The sequence below is a fragment of the Paramisgurnus dabryanus genome, chromosome 1, assembly GCF_030506205.2.
Source record: "Paramisgurnus dabryanus chromosome 1, PD_genome_1.1, whole genome shotgun sequence".
NCBI lineage: Eukaryota > Metazoa > Chordata > Actinopteri > Cypriniformes > Cobitidae > Paramisgurnus > Paramisgurnus dabryanus.
The window spans coordinates 37,017,302-37,039,844 of record NC_133337.1 but is presented as its reverse complement, the minus strand read 5'-3'; the positions used below and the strand labels follow the sequence as shown (position 1 = coordinate 37,039,844).

Below are 22,543 nucleotides of genomic sequence, written 5' to 3'. Positions count from 1 at the left end.
ACTCATTCTCAGCTAATTTCTTCAATGTTTCTGTACCACTTTTTTAGTTAACCGAGGAACCACTTTGTTGAGTGCCTGTCAATTATTGCAGTATCATTAATTTGGTACGTTTCCAACCATATTCTTTATGTAAAATGCTTGATTTTCGAGGGAGCTATTCTGTTCAGATGTGTTCCAGCTCAGCCATACAAAGCCATCTGGTCTGTTGCCAAAGACTGTTTTATGATTCTGGTTAGTTGAAGGCATTGAATATTAATGTATCAACTAATGCTTGTTGTCAGAATCTATGTGCATGTGTCCAGTAACGTTAGCAGCATTTGCTTCAGGGAATGTTGTTTTTCTGAGCAGGACTCTTTACTCCGGCAATGTTGGCTCAATGTTGTGCGCGTTCTACTGTATGGGATTCATTACGGAAATGGACGTTTTAAAACTTCATCAGGTCTTTGTCCAGCTGTATGCCCACCCTAGTTAAGCTGAGACTGGCATTGTGATATTTTTAGGACTGGCTTTGTGGGCACTTTTTGCAACTGATGCCGAATGATGTTTGCATACATTTCTAAACAATTAATGTAAAGAAAACCCATAGCTACGGTTGTGCTGCACAGTGATACAATTTCGGCTTGCAGAATAGGTCATAACTGCACGATTATAAATATGCAACGACTACTAACCAGTCAGCATTACAGGCTCAGTTTTATAACACATACATAACAAACAAGTTTCCAGCAGCCCACCGCATCAACACACAGAAAAAGACAAAGTAAACAGTGATGCACTAATCTAAATTTATTTTATATTTTACAATGTTACTGCCCCTTTTCCATTAATAGCATATTTTAATAAACATGTCAACATAGAAATCATATCAATATTTTTATCCCAGGGATTTAACACTAAAAGGTAGTTTATTAAACATAATTCTTTAAAAATAGACTAAAGTCTTTTGCCCAAGGGATTTTGGTACTGCATTAAAGGTCAAAACCTGTGATCCAAAGTTATCAAACCATTATACCATCTGTTAAATGTTATATTAATCACACGTGTGGCGATTTAAGCACACACTGTTAATTTCTAATACACACCCAAGAGGTCTGCACCTTAAGCTTGTTACAGATATTTATACTGGCATTTAGTGCGGTCCACATTAATAGTCCATTAGGTATTAAACACCAGAGATTGAACTTCAGGCCTCCATGTATCTCACACAAGCTCATAACAGGACGTCAGTGCATGCAGCCTAACAATACCAGAAATAAAGACGTTTAGTCCATTTTAGCTGTTACAACAGTTGAACAGAGAAAGTTGTGCAATTTTTTTCCAACAATGTTAAAAAGTCTTATTTACTACTAATTGATATGTTGTTATATTCTATTTACACTCATTTTTTAGTAAGGCATGCTTCTCAACATTTCTCTCTTCACACAGACATGACTGACCCTGCGTCCGAAACTGCATACTGTGACAGGAAATACTAAATTAGATGACGTACCTCAATGACTGTTCGTTCTATATGAATATGGGCAGTGTGAACGAAATTGACATATTACATCCGCCATGTTATTGCGTCACGTGACATCTCGTCATAACAAAAAGTGAGCTGTTAACTTGGATGCTTACAATTTAACCACAAGGAAAACCTTTAGTCTGTAAATGTATTTACATTTCAATAGTCGTGTTACCGCTTTCCAAATGTTTTAATATGTGATGATGCCTGTCCGTCTTCTTTGTTGGGTGACTTCGCTCCCGGGGGCTCACAGGATAGTAAAGTATCCATTTATTGCACACTTTAATATCTTGCCAGAAGTAGTAAATCATCCGGGTACTTTTTGCTTACTGTTTTCGAATACTAGTAAATTGCACATACTACTCGCCTCACCTAATGTTTTTTACCTGCTATATTATATGGAAGTAGGCAGTTTCGGACGCAGTGTGAGTTTTTAAATGGTCATGTATCACCGGGAACAGCCAGATGTTCTTAAGCAGATCACAACAGAGTGAAAAATTTCGATTTTAAAATAGATATAACTCTTAAACTGCAATCCTTAACTTTTTTAAGACAAACAATGGAAAGTTTTGGAGTAATTTTGAAGGACAAAAATTTACTCGAGAGGGTTGAAGTCAAAAGAATTTAAACGGATATTACTCATGAAATCGTACCTGATGGCTCAAATAATAAATCTTTATTATAAGGTGACAGACGTAAATTAAGGTAAGATCTTTAATAATTCATTATTTGATATGAATTGAATAATTAATAATCCAATTGACTTTAAATGATCACTTTAAAATACTGCCTTTTGAAAAGTAATGTTAAAAAAATAAGTTTATAAAAAAATCAATCTAAATCCAGAAACTACAATCACAAATCTTCACTTCCAGTACTTCTTCAAGAGCTTCTGGCTTATGTCCACCGTAAATGTAAAAGCTAATGGAGTCACTCGTGTGTGTGTGTGTGTGTGTGTGTGTGTGTGTGTGTGTGTGTGTGTGTGTGTGTCTTTAAATGGATGGTTCACCCAAAAATAAAAATTCTGTTATCTTTTACTTACTCTCGTGTTATACATAAACCTGTATTAATTTATTATTTGTTCTGATGAACACAAAGGAAGATATTTTGAGGAATGTTTGTAACCAAATACAGGGTTCCTACACCTTAGTTAACTTCAAATCCAATGACCTTTCAAGGACTTTCCAGGTCCAAGACCCTCAAATTCAAGGACTAAATGTGGGGACACATTTCAAGTGAGAGCAAGGTTACATATTGTTACCTTTAAAGATACATTGTTACAGTTGCCTTTCGAGGGAACTCGTGCTGTATCACTATGGTGACACTTTGGGGGACGCCTCCAAGGGTAAGTGCGTCTGAATGTGTATATTAAATTCAATCAATGGTGAGGCTTAACGACAAAGACAGGGTGACGCGGGAGCCAGGAAGTATATCGCTATATGAAATATTGCCAAAGATGGCGTTACAGGGATGCAGGATGTATGGCAAGGGAGACGCAGCGCCACGTTCCCTTCTGAGGGAACAACAGTTACATACGTAACCCGAGATGTTTTCATTTGTCAAACACAACTATGCAAAAAAGCATTTTGGTATGAATCAACATTCGCATACAGAAGATATAAGCACATGTGCTTAAAAAGTCTAGAATTTTTATATTATCCTACACTACAAAAATATGGATTTTTTCCAGAAAACTTCTTGCATAAAATAAATTCAAGCACTTTCGATGACCTGTATCTATGTATGTATATTTTCACAAACTTCCCAGGCTTTGAATTTTCCCTTGAAGGATTTCAAGAACCCGTGGGAACCCTGCAAATAGATTGGAGGCCCAATTAACTTCCATAGTAAGAAACAATTATATTATGGAAGTCAATGGGGTCTCTGATTGGTTTGGTTTCAAAATATCTTCCTTTGTGTTTATCAGAACAAAGAAATGTATACAAGTTTGTGTATAACATGAGAGAGAGAAAATGACAGAATTTTTTATTTTGGGGTAAAGTATCCCTTTAAGGGATGCAATTCCAACTACAGTCAAGCATTAAAAAAATAACATCAACATTTTGGAGCTGCTTTCCTTTGCACGCACACTTACAAAACTCAACATTCATGCAGGAATTCATGGTTGTCCACACTTTGGTTTGATCAGAAATAAAATATGGTTAAAACACAAGCTTTTATCGAAGTAAAAATAACAACTGTGAGTGATTTTGTTAGTAAGTAAAAAATGATATCTCTAGACAAATTACATTTCAGAGAGATCAGCTATATAAAACTAAAAGTAAATATTCTGCACCAGAAATAATTTGCATTTATTGGCCAAGAAAGGATTCTCTGAAAGCCCCAGCAAAACAAAGACTGGTATAAGACGTGTGCGTTTGCGTAACTACATTGTTGTGTACCTGCATAATTTTAAAGGATGCTTTTTACATTAAGCTTTTCAGCACAAAAAGTTTCCTTTGCTACATTTTCAGAATGTAAGAAAATTTGCTTGCTACAAGCTGTTTTCATGCAAAAACATCTCTCTTTCTCTTACTCTCTCGCAGTGTTTTTTATTTGCATATCACATGCACCTCCTCTTACGATCAAACACAGAAAATGATTCTTCAGCTCTTTAGATTTCAGTAAAATTCCACAGCAGGTGTTTTGGCCAATAAAGTGCAAACTAAGGCGAAACTCCACCCTTTCTACAAGCATTCATCACAACTGTGTGCCATAAAATATCAACGGCATCATTTATCATCCTTTTGCTACCTATATATTCTCTGCTACTTGCATAATCACATTGAGAGTAAAGTTTACCTGGAGATTCATAAACATTCTTGAAATGAAAGACATCATGATGCTTTATTTTCTGACCTGCACCAGAAGGTTGATGGGTTGAGCGTAGGCTGAGGCAGCATGTTTAGTCTCTTATCTGTTTGAGTTTGGCAAGAGCCATCCATGTTCAGGAAATGTATGAGGCCTTTGGGTCCAATGCAAGTTAGCGTACATTCATTCGGAGATGTCTAGGGTTTGAAAAGCCCTGATATAGGGTGGGATCAGTTGAACGTCCAGCCATCAAGAAAAAAAAAACTTTGATATTTTCTGTAAAATTAAATGATTTTTCTCTGCCTCCAGAAAATATGATCACAGAAAGAAATCTTCTGGAAGTGACGTTAAGTCCAGCAGAATGGATAAAAGGATTTGGATATAATGGTTAAGCCCGGCTGGAAATCAGACGTAGATTCCTTCCGGGTTAAAGGTTGTGTTTAGTTGACTCTTCAGAGCTCGTAGGTCAGCGGGAAGCTGCCGGGCTGATCCAAGCCGCTTCAGAGATCCAGGCGGGGTGTCATTCTCTGGACAGAGAAACAACAACTTATATTTACACAGTGGTTCTCAACTGGTAGGTTGCGACACAAAAGTTAATGGTCTGTTCTGATAATAACAAAAATGTGTATTATGGGAAAACTGGCAATAGCTTAATAAATAAAAAGCGCGTTTAGGTTCAGTAATTTCACTTTAATGGAAATTAAAAATTTTATAGTCAGTAATTGAAATGCCTTATTTACATAAATATCTATATATAGTATATATGCCAAATTAGGTAGCAGTCAACACTGACATGTTCTTTCAATAGCCTTCTCTTCTTTGAGTCCAAAACCATGCAAAGTAAAACAACAAATGTACGATAAATTGTGTTTTGTACCATGCAACACAAAATTTAACTTGTATGTAAGTTTTGTGCTTAAAGGGATAGTTCACCCAAAAATAAAAGTTCTGTCATCATTTACTCACCCTTATGTTGTTACAAACCTATATAAATTTCTCTTTTCAGATGAACACAAATGAAGATATTTTGAGGAATGTTTGTAGCCGATCAAAGGCCCCATTGACTTTCATAGTATTTTTCCTAAAAGATGCAGCATGAAGTTAAAAAAAAAAACTTGGTAAATTCAAGTCAATTCAACCTACTATTGTAAATTTTGACATAACAAGTTGAAATTGTTTAACCTATTTTTATAAGTTAAAGTAACATAAAAATATTTGTTAATTTGACAAAAATGCTACTTTTTACAGTGTACTCTGGATGTCAATGGGGCTTCTGATTGTTTTGGTTACAAACTTTCCTCAAAATATCTTCCATATCTCTGCATCAGAACAAATCACTTTATATAGGTTTGCAACAACATGAGGGTGAGTATGATGACCGATTTTTCATTTTTGGGAGACCTATCCCTTTTAGCACAAAACTTACATACAAGTTTGACTCTGTGTGTTCACAAAGTGGTTTACAACTGGTTTTGCTTCAGGACACAGATTTAACATTGAACTCTTCAATTATAATTCCCTTCCAGCATTTTTTCTGATTTTCACAAAAGTTGAATGCCTTTTTATATTTTAAATGAAAGAACAGACAAAAAAAAACCTGTTTCATCCTATCGTCATTTGTTCTCTTTATATCACCTCTCAAATATGGGAAGGTTTCTTCAAAAACACGACATTTTGAACAAAAAGCTCGGAATATTGTATTTTTGTAAAAAAACTATTGTTAGAGATCATATTCAGAATGAAGATGAATAGTATTTACTGCTTTTGGATTCGTATATACTGTGGTGTTTTATAAAGTGGATAAAAGTGCCACCTACTGCATAATAGAGGAAATATGGATTGCCATAAAACCTCCTCTTTGGCAGGAAAGTGTTCTCTTAATTGGCTAGAAAACTCATCAATGGCGGGTAAATAGTTAAATCGTATCTGTATACCTGTAGTTTCTTCCTCTGCAGGGTCTGCTGGCAGCACTGTTACTTTGGTGCCAGTCTGTTGGATAAACTGCTGAAGGTTCACCTGTCTCAGCTCCTTGGTTAACTGTTCCAGCTCCTGCTCTCTCTCCTAAATCAATAAAGCAGTCAATCAAATGCAATCAATCCTAATCTTAAAAAATAACAGGTTCATTACCAGATTGTCGCAGTTCATGAGAACAAACAAAGAGCTCAGATGCAAAACCCTCTAAGTGCGTCCGACATGTTTTCTTGTAAATTATCAAACTCTTAATGGATTTTGCAAATTAAGGTAATTCTGAATGGCCTAAATAAGTGGATTTGAAGCTGAAGTATTTGATGAACATATAATACTTGCGGAGAGCATTCGATTAATAAAATCTCTTTAATGATGAAGGTGGCGTTTAGCGGCTTCTGCATCCGAGCTCCTCAAAAACATAGCAACATTTTTGATCCACACTCTCTTCTAAAGACACATACGTCATTGGTGACTCAGTTTTTGTAGGAATTGTGTCGTGTAAATGTTTACTGTGACTGCAAAGTAAACTCGAACAAATCCTTCACTTCATCTGTAAGCTCTGGCAAAGTCTAATCTTCAACATAACATCTGTGACTATTACCCTCCTCCCACAACCAGCTCCTTAACATGCTGCTAAGCCGATTAGTTGCGTTGTTGGAAATTAAGACCATGGAGTCCAAAATAAAGCAACTCCAGTTTCAGCCAAGCCATGCTCATACTGCATTACTGCATAAATCACACACACTATAGGGAAAGTCTGTTTCTGCATTGCAGGGCTTAACAATACGGATGGCCTTTTGGCACAGGGCCAGTGTGAATGAGTTTTAGGGCCATTGATGGCCCAGACATTCATTGATCTTGTATGTGTATTTTTATGCTTTGCAAACATAAACATTTAAGTTTGTGCATTTAACAAGCACTTTTATCCAAAACGGCACACAAAAAAAGATCCTTATTGTCGAGCCCTGCACTTAACGCGTTCGCTGTGTGCTTCTTGTTTATTTCTGGTTGCTTCCAACTGTGTTATAAATTGTCATCTCCATTCAGGTCATCTCACCTGTAGTCTAATGTTTGACTGCCCGAGCGAAAGCTCCACAGCTCTGCAGCTGTTCTCCAGCCTGGCACCCTGCTGCATCTGCATCTCGAGCTCAGCACGAACGCTATCCAGCCGTGATCGCACTTCCATTTCATCTGCCAGCCGCGTCTCCATCAGCTCTTGCTGCAGACGCTCTGCTTCCAGCCCCGCCTCCATGCACTGAATACGTGCCAGGTATTCTCCCAGCTGCTCTTCGCAGTCCTGCACACGGCTACGCAGTTCCTGCAGCTGCTCGTGCAGTTGTCTCTCGTTCTCCTGCTCGATCTGCAGCTCGTTCTCCCAGAATTCCTGCTCCTGCATCTCGGCTTCATTCCGGCAGACCTGTTGCTCCAGTACGACCAGCTCCTCCTCTTCCTCCTCCGTCAGTTGCTGTTGCAACTCAGTCTCGCAGCGCTGAAGTTTCTGCTCTAGGACGTGCAGCTTGTCTTTCTGCAGCTGCACCAGGCGGGAGAGCTCCTGCGTAGGTGCTGGGGTACCGCTGCGATTTCCATTCACAGTTCGCTGCTTGGCCTCGCCATCCCGACTCTTTCCGAATATGTCACGCAGGCCCTTGGCACCGCCGGTGAAAGTTAGCGACTTGCGTTTAGGTTCACGCCGCTTAAGGGATCGGTCGTTGGCCGTAGGGCGGAGCTTCGCCATAGGAGGGAGACTTTGGCGGTACAGGCTGCGCTCAGGAGCCCTTGCGGAGGTGTCCGAGGTGGGCCGTTCGCTCAGAGACGGGCCTGTACGCTGAAGCACCAGCTGCACATCACTAGCATACTGGCCCCACTTATTTAGGGACACCACAGGATTTTCATGTGGCGCCAGATGCCTCTCTGTTTCGCGCCATTTTTCTATCAGCGTGTAGCGACCAGTGCGTCCTGCAACACAATAATTTACAGATATTATAGCGATTTTATTCATTGGTAGGTGCTTTGTTCTTCCACACAATTCATGCAACATTGTCCATGGAATGGATTTCTAAAAACAATGTTTCCCATAAGTCCCAATCTGGTTAGGCTCTATTGGTTGGGATGCTCAAGTAAACCGAGCAATGTTATGACAATGTTATGTTATCTTTGCATATTACTTTTCGATTAGATTCAATGAGGCATTTTAACTTTGAATAAATGAAACACTTCACCTTCAACCAAAATGTGTAGAGCCAAACAAGAAACAAGCAGACATTGTTGGAGAAAATCTCCACGAATATGCTGGGCCAAAGTTTAAAGGTTTCACGGGAAATGCATCTGATATCGCCTCAGTCACACAGAGACCGTTTTATACCAAAATTTCATCAACAAGTCCCTTTTCCCAGTATAGCGGGTGAATGGGTCAGAGACTTGAGTCTTGAAGGGACAATGCTGCATTTCACTGCTCCGATCTCTGGTCTCAAAAAGTGCTTGTTGTCAAGGAAACAAGCATACTGAGAATTATTGTGTTAAAAAACAGAAGAAATGAGTCACCAAGGATTAATAGCAATATAACGCAAAAATGAAAAAGAGCAGTCCAAAACAAAATGATACTAATAAGGTACATCAGTAATTCACCTATAAAAAATTTTTATTGTGTGCATGTATGATTGCTTAAAAAAACATTTATTCATTTATTTAGGCCTAATAGACTTTTAAGTGTGTCTGATGTTTATGACATCATTTAGGGTTGGCAGATTTAGGGTCTTACCTATTGCTTGGGCCAAAGCGATTACAACCTCTTGACATGTGGTGACCTCTGTGACCCCACAGACGATGCGCTGTACTCCATCCACCCATACCTTCAGCTCCATGCCTCTCATCTGGATGATGTCATTCTTCACCTCTGCAAGCACCCGTTATGAGGTCTCTCTTCTGCATTCTGCTCTTATCATCTCCTGGACAAGTAAGACCAAAGAACTGTTTGTGCTTTTACGCTTACGTAAGAAATAACTCCACCACACAAACACACTTCCTCACTCTTTAATCTTAGCCCCAAACACTGACATGCATAAAATGACACGCGCTTTGGAGTGGTTCTGATATGGTGACGTTTAGTTCATGCACTCTCAGAAACAAAGGTATGGTACCTTTTAAAAATTTCCTATTTAGGTACAGATTTGTACCTTTGAGGTACCAATATGCACCTTTTAGGTAGAACTTTTGTACCTAAATCTGACACAAGCCTCTGATCCATCGTATGAAATCAGAATACTACATAAGTCAATGGGCCTTCTGTCAATGGGACTATCCCTTTAAATATCTGCGGGTTAAACCAAGCAACAAGTTGCAGAACAATTTTAAGAATCTCATACTATTTCTCCCCTAAGACAAATCATTTTATAGTTTTTTTTTTCACTTTTATAAGTCACTCTGGATTAAAGCACCTGCTAAATGCCTAAATGTAAATGTAGGATCTATTAAAAAACAGAAAACACAATTATGCATCATATAACTTCATGCAAATACCATTCAAACAAATCCTTTGTGTCTTTTACAATATAAATGTAATGTTTTGTTTACTGCATATAGTTTGTCAAAAGGAAACTAAGCATTTGGACCGATGCTTTTCCTCTCTTGTGGCTGTGTGCTGAGGGATGAAAGTGATTTATTTAGCCGTGAACCGCTCGAGCTGAAGAACTGGTTCAAACAGGACTGTGAGGACACTATGGATGGTGCCCACTCCCATGAGACTCGCTCATAAAGGATAAGCGAGACGAGCTGTATACCCTGACAGGTAATACATCTTCCAGTGTGTGTTGTGAAGAGTAAAAGTTCTCCGTTTGTCTTTGTTTTCTTCAACTGAAAAATGACTGCATGTTTACAGCAGGCTCTTCCTTGATATGACGTCTTACACAAAGCTGATAACCTTGCTGGATTTCTGTGCTCGTATTTGACAAACCATCATTTTGACATGACCCAAATACAAAACAGTGTGTAGTTTTTGTGGACGTGCACCAAAGTCATTTTGCTTGCATGTGACCACTGCATTGTTACATTGAATGTGTTCTTGTTTGTGTTTTGATATTTGTTTTTAAGCAGGCAGCCTCCTCTGGGTGAAGACGTCGCAACGGGATGGTACGAAATTATTCGCTTGTGCTTTAGAAAACTCACATGAGGTTGTTAATGCATAGTCCTGTTTCACTATTTCTGCGAATTTGCAACACAGTTGTGCAGTGTCGTTTCAAAGTGATAACAAGTAGAATAAAAATGAATTTAGCCCCAAAATGTGCCACGTTAATAGATGGATTGTTGAAACTCAACCAATGACACAACGATCAATCCATTCTTAAGAAAAGTCATTAAGCCTAAAAAAACTGGAAGTCTTATAAAAGCAATGCAGAAAATATTTTCGACAACGTTTTGGTCACGCTCTACCACCAAACGTATTGTGTGGGCATGAGCGATATGGCATGTGTCCCAGGCAAGCTTCGGCTCCATAACCTGAGGCTAAATTTAACAAACTCAAGGCTTTGGCTGCCATTCACTGTAAGGTAAAGCCGAGACAGCTGCTAAAAGAGACGTAGCGCGTCTAAACTCACATTCCAGTCGACTCGCATATCTAATGTCTGTAAACACAGATCAGTACAGCACATTCAGTTGAGTTAAAAGTGTTGGCCCCCTTCCTGATTTTTTTTGCATGTTTGTCACACTTTAATGTTTTAAATCTTCAAACTTATTTAAATATTAATCAAAGATAACACAAGTAAACACGACAACATGCAGTTTTTAGTATAAAGGGAAAACAAAATCAAACAACACATGGCCCTGTGTGGAAAAAGTGCTTGTCCTTCCAGTTAAAACATAACTTAACCATGGTTTATCACACCTGACTTCAATTTCTCTAGCCACACCCAGGCCTGATTACTGCCACACCTGTTCACAATCAAGAAATCACTTAAATAGGACCTGCCTGACAAAATTAAGGAGACCAAAAGATCCTGTTAAGATCCAAAGAAATTTAGGAACAAATGAGAAAGTAATTGATATCAGTCTGGAAAAGGTTATGAAGCCATTTTTAAAAACTGGGACTTTTGGGACTACAGTGAACCCAAAAATGGTGAAAACATGGAACAGTGGTGAACCTTCTCATGAGGAGTTGGCTGACCAAAAACCGCTGCTGAGCAAAAAGAACATAAAGGCTCATCTCAGTTTTGCTAGAAAATATTCTGATGACCCCCAAGACTTTTGGGGAAATACTCTGTGGACTGACAAGACGGCGTGACAGAAAAAGAACATCATACCAACAGTAAAATATGGTGGTGGTGGTGGTAGTGTGATGGTCTTGGGCTGTTTTGCTGCCTTCAGAACCTGTAAGACTTGCTGTGATAAATGGAACCATGAATTTAGCTGTCAACCAAAAAATCCTGAAGGACAATGTCTGGCCATCTGTTTGTGACCTCAAGCTGAAGTTTACTTGGGATCTGCAGCAGGACAATGATCCAAAACACACCAGCAAGTCCACCTCTGAATGGCTGAAGAAAAGCAAAATGAAGACTTTAGGTGTGGTCTAGTCAATTCCTGACCTCAATTCTATTGAACATGACATGATCTTTAAAAAGTGGGTTTATGCTAGAAAACCCTCCAATGTGGCTCTGAATTACAACAATTCTGCAAGCATGAGTGTGCCAGAATTACTCTACAGCGCTGTAACTGACTCATTGCAAGTTATCGCAAACGCTTGATTTTGCTGCTACGGGTGGCCCAACCATTTATTAGGTTTAGGATGCAAGGATTTTTTTACACAGCGCCATGTAGTTTTGGATTTAGTTTCCCCTTCATAATAAAAACCTTTATTTAAAAAACTGCATGCTGTGGTTATTTGTGTTATCTTTGATTAATATTTAAATTTGTTTCATGATCTGAAATATTATAGTGTGACAAACATGCAAAAACATAACAAAATCAGGAAGGGGCCAACACTTATTTTTACACCCCTGCACTGTATGGTTGGCTCCCACATTAGCCTTGTTAGTGTAACTGTCCCGGTATGTTGTAGCGCTCTCTCATGTTCTGTCAGGTCTCTTAAGGCTGCTGAATGTAACAGTCAAAAAGTTTATAAAATAATACAACAAATTCCAGATCATCCATAATATCAATGTGTTCTGATTTTTTTTTACATGTATCTGGCAAAGCTCAGATCCTCCTGCATGCAAAACACATGTAAGATCGGATTTAAGCCACTTTAGTTTTGTTGATCTAACTTTTAACTTCTAACTTTTTTGTAATTTAGGCGGGGTATGAATGTGACAGTTGGCTCTTTTTAACTGTAAACAACCAGAACAAAAATGTGTTTAAATACCGAAATGCGCAAAATAGGCACTTTAAATACCATACTACAAATTCATCCTATACCATAAAACTTTGTTCTATCACTATTTTAGGGGTCATTTACATGACACTGGTTTTAACTCTAAACAGAAAACTTTTTACGTACATTTGTGAAAATTGTGACATTATGCACACACATATTACATGTTCAGGTATTGCTTGACTTGACTATGTGTAAAAAGTATGCACGGTTATAAAAATCTTTTATGAAAAATAAAAAATACGATTCTGATGATGAAATTTGCATCACACGCACTGTACGGCGGTCCCTCGCGTATGCATAAAAACTGAACTATACTTCTAGTTTAAGTCTGGTTGTTTTTTTATCTGTAGCACTTCAAAACCTCCTCAAGACCCTAGTGTCAGCTGTTGTAGGGGGGCTGCAAGAACAAGGGTCCAGACAAACACAATAGTTTTCAGGAGAGACTCCCACCCCTACAGTCCTCCCAGCATGACTGGACACAAACAATCCATCCCCATGGTGATGGTATGGCAGCTTTGTGAATTTCTCCCACTGCCGGCTGTGACCGGCCTGGGAACCAACAAACACCAGCAATTAAGGAACAATCTCTTTATTTCAACTTTTGTCCCGCTGTATGATTTGTCCAGTCAGGGGTTCACAGCTGAGATGAGTCTGTACGGGAAAACCCTGCTGAGCTTCACAAACTGACACTGAATTGAACCATTTACAGGAAAGTTGTTTATCAGTACAGCCTCTGTGTGAGGATGAGAAACCTTTAGTGGGAGTTCAGTGCCTTTAATGGCGCTTTTCCATTGGATAGTACCGCTCTGTACAGCTCACTTTGGGGGGGGGTTCACTGTGTACAGTACCTAGTGGTTGATGTTGCATACTGCTGTTAAATGTGACATATAACACTGCAAATCAATGATTGGTTAGAGAGAATCGTCACTACCAGCGTCATTGCTAAATGTAAGATTAGCTTACCCTCCTGAGATGTCGAGCAAACCAATTGATGTCTTCATCTGTGCTTTGTTGTACAATTTCCCAAACTTCACATGCTGAGAATCAATCGATACCATTCAATCAATATGCATCGTTGTTCCCGTGTTGTGTGTTTGTTTGTATAGTGTTTGCAATGATGTCAGGGCAGTGATGGCGGCGCAACTGTAACCTCACCCACTCTGTAGCAGCACTAAACTATGTAATGTTACTGGGTCCACGACCTTCAAGTCCAAAAAAAGTGCGTCCATCCTTCACAAATTAAGTCCAAACGGCTCCAGGATGATAAACAAAGGTCTTCTGAGGGTAATCCGTGCGGTGTTGTTGTAGAAATATCCATATTTAAAACTTTATTAACGTAAATAACTATCTTCCGGTAGCGCCGCCATCTTAGACTCCTCTGTATTCAGGAGAGAGTATTAGCGTAGTGTACGCACTTTTCTAAGTGACGTATGACAAATTCGGAGGGCGGGGGCACAGAGCAGCAGCAGAGTAGCCTCCGTAGGCTGCGTAAGCTCTCATCCTGAATGCGGACGCGACTAAGATGGCGGCGCTACCTGAAGGTATTTATTTACGTTAATAAAGTTTTAAATATGGATATTTCTACATCAACACCGTGCGGATTACCCTCAAAAGACCTTTGTTTATCATCCTGGAGCCGTTTGGATTTAATTTGTGGAAGATGGACGCACTTTTTTTGGACTTGAAGGTCGTGGACCCCGTAACATTACATTTAATCAACTGAAAGATCTAAAATATTTTCTAAAATATCCGAAAATGTGTTTGTCTGAAAAATATTGGACATATGCAACTCGGACAGCTTGGGGGTGAGTAAATCATGGGTTTAATATAATTTTTGGCCGAACTATCCCTTTAAAACGCCACTATGTAAGAAAAGCGCAATTGAATTTGTAATTGAATAGAGAACCTATTTCATTGCTAAAAAACAACATTATTTTGAGTATTTGGTATAATACAATGTGTTCGCTTGGTTTATGGTTAAAAACACATTATTTTCCACATATCGTACATTTTTGTAGCTCCAGATTTCAGACTCTCTTCCTGAAGCGCACGGATTTGAAAATCTCCGTGTCCCTGATTGGCCAGCTATCTGTACGTTGTGATTGGCCTGAATACCTCTGATGTCAGCCGGAAATGTGACGCTCCTTACCATGTTTGAAAGATTCGCTCACAATGCAATGCTAACAGGAGTTAACTTACAGGCTGTGAGTCCGAATGGGAAGGAATTATGATAATGTCGCTCTTGTCTACATCACCAATCCCAGGAAGTAAACTGTTGCCTACGATCTGTGTGTTTGTTGTAGTCCAAGAACAGAGATTTACGTTGGAGACAATAACTCTCATCATCGTTTACTTTAGGGTTTGTACCTTTTGCATATCGTTAACATGAACTAATACACAATTACACATCAAAGAACATGTAAAAACTTGATTCGGACAATAGGTGCTCTTTATGAGTTGTTCTACCACTGCAATAATTTTAAAGACATTATATTAAGGTGGAAAAACTACAAAGTGTTGCTTTAACAAAGACGAGACGGTTTTAATTTGTGTATGTGTCTGCTTCCTAACTTTAAAATCCGGTGTCAAAACTGAAAAAAAAAATGCTCAAAAACTCATCTAGTGGACATTTCTTCAAAATATATAGCGATCTGTACCTGGAGCAATGTATTTTTGATTATGCAGAAATGTAGACAGAGGTACATATGACGAGTGAGCCTGGGTCGGCAATAACACACACCTCACAAAATTTGATCTATCGGTTACTGTGAAACTTTAATACCTAATTTCCTGAATAAAATAACTACAGTATAACAATTTTGATGCTTGCCTTAGAAGAAAGCACCACTACTTAAAAAATAATAACCACTACTAAAAATAATAAATGACCATAGAAAGAACTAAGCAGAGATCAAAAGGTGATTTTATTGGTTTCCATGCCACTGTGTTCCTCCTGCACTGCAAACAAATCCCTTCATTTCCTTAAGTTTGGACATTTGGATTCCAAAAAGGGAAGTGAACTGTCTGTGACCTGCCTAAAACGCACGCTCGTACGACAAACCAGACAAATATGTAAACATGGACTTCATTATTAATTATCTGAAGTTCCTAAGAGTGTCCTGACACTTCAAAATTCATACTTTGTTCTGGATCTGCAAGTAATATTTCCAGTTGTGGACAGGACACTGCACAAAGCCATTTACAAACATTTAATAATAAGTTTTACTGTCACCAGCTCTGTGATCTGCATTATTGGTTGGTAATCTCTAATCACCAATCAAGCCCACCCATATGCAGACCTTCTTTGCTCAATTTGGAGGTATATTTACAGAATATATCTAAAAATGGTAATATACTAAATGCAGGATAATAAAATTAAACTAATATTTAATAAACTCATAAAGAAGCAAAATACCTTTTGTAGAGAACTTGTTGGCTGTTTCAATGATCAGAAGAGTTCCCTGTACGATGATTGTATTAATAAGGTACTAAAATGTACTATTTAGGGAACAGATATGTACTTTGAAGGTACTTATATGCACCTTTTCTTTGTACTTTGTACTTGAAAGGGTAATGCCCCAGTGACAGCTTTTGTGTGCAATCATGCATTTATGCATGATATAACATTTGCATCTTATAAACCACCTATATGCACATCTCCCTTTCACTGGTGTCTACTCTCACCTTCGCTCTGCTCTTCTTCTCTCTTTATCTTTCCTCTTTTCTCACCTGGTTGGTCCAGCACTGTAAGTGTTTAACACACTCTTGCTGTTGTTGTTTCCGAACATCTTTCCACGCTTAGCCGACCTGATTAGTAGGCGTTTGTTGAGCCAGCTGCTATCGTGTAAGTAAGACTACACTGTGTGTAATGAGAGAGTGAGGCATATGTAAACAGTTCTGTCAGGCAGTGGGATATGTGTAGGGCATATGTAGTTGTCAATGAATCAGTTATGAGTGTGACATATGTTAAGTTCTGTTGGGAGGGTGTTAAACAGTTCTGTGAATAATGTGTGTTTAAATCAGTTTAAAGTGAATGAGACAAATGCAACTGGTTCTGTGACCGAGCCCGAATGTTTGCACTACACAGTTTGAGGGGTAAATCTTTCATAATTTTACCATAACTAAGAGAAAGGATTTTAAACTGGATATATAAAAAAAACTCTCCTATGCTGTTCACCCTTCCTAGCTACAGCCCATATTCCTACTTGTAAACATTGCCTTGTAAACTGCACTTAGCTCTATGACAAAATGTTCAATGTTTACTCGTTTATAGTCAGTTAAGGGCTGCATATTTTTGCATATTTCTGCATAATGAAGAAAAATACAATATGCGATAACTGCTTATATTATCGGTTATCGGACTGATAGCAAAATTAGTCCGATAAATGAAAGCTGATAAATGACGGATTATTTCAGTTTGTTGAACCACTTCACTTGCTCATTGCTGGCTAGGGATGGGAATTGATAAGAATTTAACGATACCGATTCCATTATCGATGTTGCTTATCAATCCGATTCCTTATCGATTCTCTTATCGATTCTCATTGGGTGAGGGAATAAGTACAAATTTGTATGTTTGTATTAACTAACTTTAATATCTGTTCAGAAGACACAGAACAGAGTATACACACATTATGTGTAGCAACCTCATGAACAAACTTAAAAGTAGGTGAGCTACTTCTTAAAGTAAAGTCCAGGGACCTATAGTCTAGGGCAGTGTTTCTTAACCAGTAAATGTGATAGGACTAGGAATTAATAAAACAGAACTAGACTGACATAAAACCTGCAACTTTTGGTCATGCATGCATTTGTTATTTTCTTTTAAAAAGACATGATGCTGGACAAAATACAGCAAATAAACCTACCGAAATGCAGAGGCATCTACTGTTGCAAACGGATGCAAACCCTTTACCACAAACTTAGTCACTGCTCGGCAGAGGTGGACACTACTTGAGTATTTTAGTTTCATTTTCCAAGCATCTGTGCTTTATCAGAGTGTTGTCTTGGAAAAAAATGACTTTACTTTACTAACAAATGTTCACTACATTCTAAAGCATAGAATCATACTGTGTATTTATATTGCATATTAAAATTGATTTAATACATAATTACATAAAAATTGTGTACTTTTACTTTTCTTGAGTAAAAGTACTTTTTACTTAAGTAAAAGTAAAAAACATTACTAGATTTTTAATGTACTTAAATATTAAATATAAACCAAAAACTTGAAATTATGAAATGTAGTGGAGTTACAATTATGATAATATTTGGAATGTATGTTTTCAAAAAAATACAAAAACACTGATAAAATACAAATACTTGAAAATGTACTTTTAAGTAGAAATACTTAAGTAGTGTCCGCCTCTACTGCTCGGTGAAATGTGTTTATCCTCGCCTCGGTCATTTTATTCCTCCCTGCCTCTGTAAACGGAGTAGCTAGAGGTCCACGAGAGATACTTTCTGCAATCTCTCTGAGCCAGTGTGAGAGCCAGCCAGACTCTGGCCGTCAGCAATTTGATGGACAATGACACCGGATATTATCCGTATAGTAAAAGTTTACATAATGAAATGGCGCTCACATTAACATTAACACATTACCTTCTGCATTAATAACAGATGGCATCCCGTTAGCTCCGCTGGTGCTTGACTCACTGGTGTTGTTGTGTATAGTGTATCAAACACGCGACAGTCCTGCAACGCGACATATACGTGAAATATAAGTTACTGATTCAACTGTTTCAGTGTTTCGCGAAGCCTCGCTCTGCCCACCACAAAATATAACCAAACTTTGGATCGTTCTGCCTCGATGCAATGTTTGCTGCGTTCTAAACCAAAACAACACAGCGTGTGTGTGACGTCATTTGCAACGAGCGGAACCGATAAGCGGAATCGTTAAGCAGGCATGCTTACGGTTCAAAGGAATCGATTCACTGGGAACCGGTTCTTAAGTAGAACCGGTTCTCGATTCCCATCCCTATTGCTGGCCATGTGGAGTTTTGATTGGTGCTTTCTGTGACATAGCACGAAGATGACACGTGTTGCGGGCTCAAGAAGAGTATTGCTAGTCTAGCGCAAAGACAAGATGTCCGCGGTCTGGGAGTTTTTAATTGTGAAATTAATATGAATATTTATCGGCCTATATATATCGGTTATCGGCCCCCAAATATAAAGAGTTATCGGTATCGGCCAAAATTTCCATATCGGTGCATCCCTAATTTTACCAACATGATCTCACAAAAAGTCAAGTTTTAATCACAAAATTTTGATTAATTTATTCGTGTCCATGGCACTTTGAGCACGAATGTCTTTTTCGTGTCACCCGCACAAATTTCTATAAATAGTTTTTCGTGATCGTGGTACGCCTTTCTTTTTCATGTCAGTTTATGAATTGTTTTCCAATTTTTGGCCCCTGTTTTTAAATCATTGTCGCTTGGGGTTGGGGTTAGGATGTAGTTTTATGTATCGTTTCCAAAGGTTTTTCTTCCGCTTTTAAAACCATTCTCGTCTGGAGTTGGGGTTTGGGTTAAGATGTCTAAAAATGTAACAGAAAGTGATTCTAACCACAAGCATTGGTAAGAAAATAGGAAAAAAAACTATGAGAAAACAATACATAAAATTAGGGATGCACCGATACCGATATCGGCCTCGATACCACATTTTCTAAAGTACTCGTACTCGTTAAAAGTCCCCCGATACCGGGGATCGATACCACGGTCTGAGAAATGTCTATGTTTGAGCGGCGTGTAAGGGGTCAATGCCTCTTGTGTTGTCCAAAGAGGCAGAGTTTACAACAAACTGAAAAAAATTGTTGAGTTGCACTGTGACAATTTTTTGTATAATTATTTATTCTGTAATATGTTGCATACAACATGCTTTTCATTTTAAATAAATGTTCTTATTCCAAACTAGTCCCTTGTTTTTTTTTTTTTTTTGTTAAATTATATGACTAAAGCTGTTACTTGTAAATTTAAAGCATGTTTTTTTATTAAGTACTTGGTATCGGTATCGGCAAGTACTGAAATGCAAGTACTCGTACTCGTATTCCAAAAAAAGTGGTATCGGTGCATCCCTACATAAAATGAAACGAAAAAGAAAGTTGTGCCACAGACAGCCGGACACAAAAACTATTTACAGAAATATCTGCGAGTGACAAGAAAAAGACATTTGTGCACAAGGCACAAAAAAGCAGAATTTCGTGCCATGGACACAAATAAATTAATCAAATTTTGCGTGACTATAACACAACTTTCCGTGAGATCAGTCTGCTTTTTACATACTATAATGCAATATCCATTTACTTAAACCTAAATACATGTTTCACGTTCATTTTTGGAAAACAATGCATCGCTCAATCTGTTTCGCGGCCAGTCTCTCTGCTGTCTGCATCCACCTAAACCTTTAACTATACATAACTTTTTTGATGTATTAAGAAGACATTCAGTTATTGCATACCATTGCGATAAGCATATTGCAATATGAACATTTTCAATATTTCAGTCATTTTAAAATATCTTGCAGCCCTAATAAAGAGTCTGCTAAATTAATAAATGTAAATCTACAGTTTTGATGCAAAAAGCATAAATTAAGCCCCAACAAACCCACTACATAACCTATTCAAAAAGGTAACAGTTTGACCCCTACTGCATATTTTTGTGGAATAGGCCACAAAGTCATCAATTGCTTTTAAGCATTAAACACTTTTAAGTCCTATTTAAGCACTACTTTTGCAGTATTCTATTAGCTTAGCTGTTTAACTCTGTTTAGGTCGCTTTGATAAAAGCATCCACTAAATATGTTAATGTTTCCTGAAATATATTCACTATAAATACTTGGAAACAAGTCGGTATTATTTATTTGCACATGGGTAAATGTTTACATATGCCCGTATGAACGTTTTAATACAAAAGAGCAATATGGTGACCATGAAATTCATCATAATCTTTACAACATGATGGTTTTCATACATTTGGGGGCGGTTTCCCAGACTTGTCCTAGACTAAAATAAATGTAAGAGCTGTCCAAACTGAAAACAACTTGCACTGACAAATCTTAAAATAAACCAGTGCCCTTGTTTTCCCTAAAAAAAAATCACAAAAGTAATGTTTTAGTATGGCATGTTTGTTAAAACTAGTTATAGGCTATTTCATAATTAAACTAAGGCCTAGTCCTGGTTTAAGATAATCCCTGTCTGGGAAACAACCCCATAGTGGATTAACGCCTTTAAATGTAAAATTTTAAAGGTACTGAAGTCTAAACAGGGTGGTCAAAGTTTGAAATGAAACGTCATAACTTTTATAACTTCACATATTGAGACATTAATCAACATTACAATAATGCTATGCATGTCTATAACAAAGCCTACACTGATATACTTAGCAATGTAGCTCAATTAATAAAGCTCAATACACGCAAAGGTCATGGGTTCGATCCTAGGGAACACAAATACTGATAATAAAAATTAAAGATGATGAAACGCCCTGTAAATGCATAAATGTATAATACATTCATCATTATTATATAATACTTCAGTGTACATTAGCGTTTTATTATGGCTTATTAATCTGTACTTTACCGCTGGCGTTGTCTTAAAGAGTCTCAAGTGTCTGTTGAATGCAATGCTGTAATGTTTATAAGTTTAGGAGGGGCTGCAGGCCTTCTGCTGATCTAATGAAAAACACTGACCATCAAGCGGATATTTTCACACATTAAAACACACACGAGAAAAACTGTACTGCTGAAAACCTATGACATTGATTGGACGCTGTCTCGTGCCGTGCGTGTGTCGATTTAACGCATCGCTATCGCGTCCCGTACGCAACTATTTAAAGGTGCCCCACGAAAACACATTTAATACACACATCGCCGCACGTTCAAGATTTACGGATGGTAAAAACACGTACGCGCTATTAAAAATCATTTCCGTACCTGCGTGTGTCTGCAGTCCTTCGCAATCCTCAGTCCGGCGGGTCTACTTCACTCCCTCAGATCAAACCCGAGATTTATGTTCATGATTTGTTATTTATCCTCTCAGATTTTCCTAAAAACTCCTCTTATTTGGTGAAATTATAGGCTATAAGGTCCTGTTCGGTCAGGAGAGGTGCACGCGTTGAAGTTGACCCGTTACATCAGCAGCGGATCTGACTCGATTGAATACAGTGAACGGGACCGGGACACCGCAAGGCATCATGGACCGAGCGCTTTAAAGCTGCACAGCCCACAATGAACAACTGGACACAAACACCATTTACTGTTCGGTTTAACTCCCTGCAATTTTATTACAATGACATATTTTGTTTTCAAATGACATCAATGAGTCAATAAAAACCTGAATTTTGTTTGTTTGTTTGTTTGTTTGTTTGTGTAACAATTTGTAATTTTAAAATATTTACATTAAGACATTAACATGATTTTAATGTTGTATAACTTAAGCATGTAAAAACATTGTGCCTTAAACATATGCCTTTGCTGTAATAATAATAATAAATATTGCTGAATAAACTATGATCAGGTTTATCTGTCAGCACTGTAACTTTTCTTGAAAATTGTTTTCAGAAAGTCTACAATAAACAAAACTGCTGATGAAATGTTATTCAGTGGATTAGCAATAATTGCCTAGATGAGGGCTTATCTGCTCTGCTGCATTTGAAATCTGTCCAACCTATGATGGGATCATCCACCCAAAAATCTGGGATGTATTACTCAGAGTTATGTTGAATAACACATTATACATCTGTTTCTCATAGAGACCTGCTGGCCTGCTTGAGGACATGAGCTCCTCCTTTTGTACAATTGCGCTCGGCAGTTATTACACAACATAAAACACAGAAATTAGGTCCAGTAAATATTTATGGCCTGAAGATATTACCCAGACTGCAAATGCAACTCAAGTAGTTTACCTC

General features: G+C 38.0%; 1 protein-coding gene and 1 long non-coding RNA gene across 2 annotated transcripts; one reads left to right on the top strand and one right to left on the bottom strand.

The window, feature by feature from the left end:
• Positions 1 to 771: 771 nt before the first annotated feature.
• On the bottom strand, positions 772 to 21,809 carry rassf8b (Ras association domain family member 8b). The gene is made up of 5 exons (XM_065269266.2): positions 21,570 to 21,809; positions 9,042 to 9,228; positions 7,341 to 8,239; positions 6,250 to 6,376; positions 772 to 4,842 (listed from the first exon to the last, which is right to left on the bottom strand). Exons 2-5 carry the CDS (start codon positions 9,151 to 9,153, stop codon positions 4,721 to 4,723), a joined length of 1,260 nt encoding a protein of 419 aa, XP_065125338.2. The 5' UTR covers positions 9,154 to 9,228; positions 21,570 to 21,809; the 3' UTR covers positions 772 to 4,720.
• LOC135749784 (uncharacterized) lies at positions 9,734 to 21,854 on the top strand. Its single transcript, XR_010532485.2, has 3 exons — positions 9,734 to 10,067; positions 10,373 to 10,408; positions 21,714 to 21,854. It is a non-coding gene; the product is annotated as an uncharacterized lncRNA (long non-coding RNA).
• The last annotated feature ends 689 nt before the right edge of the window (positions 21,855 to 22,543 follow it).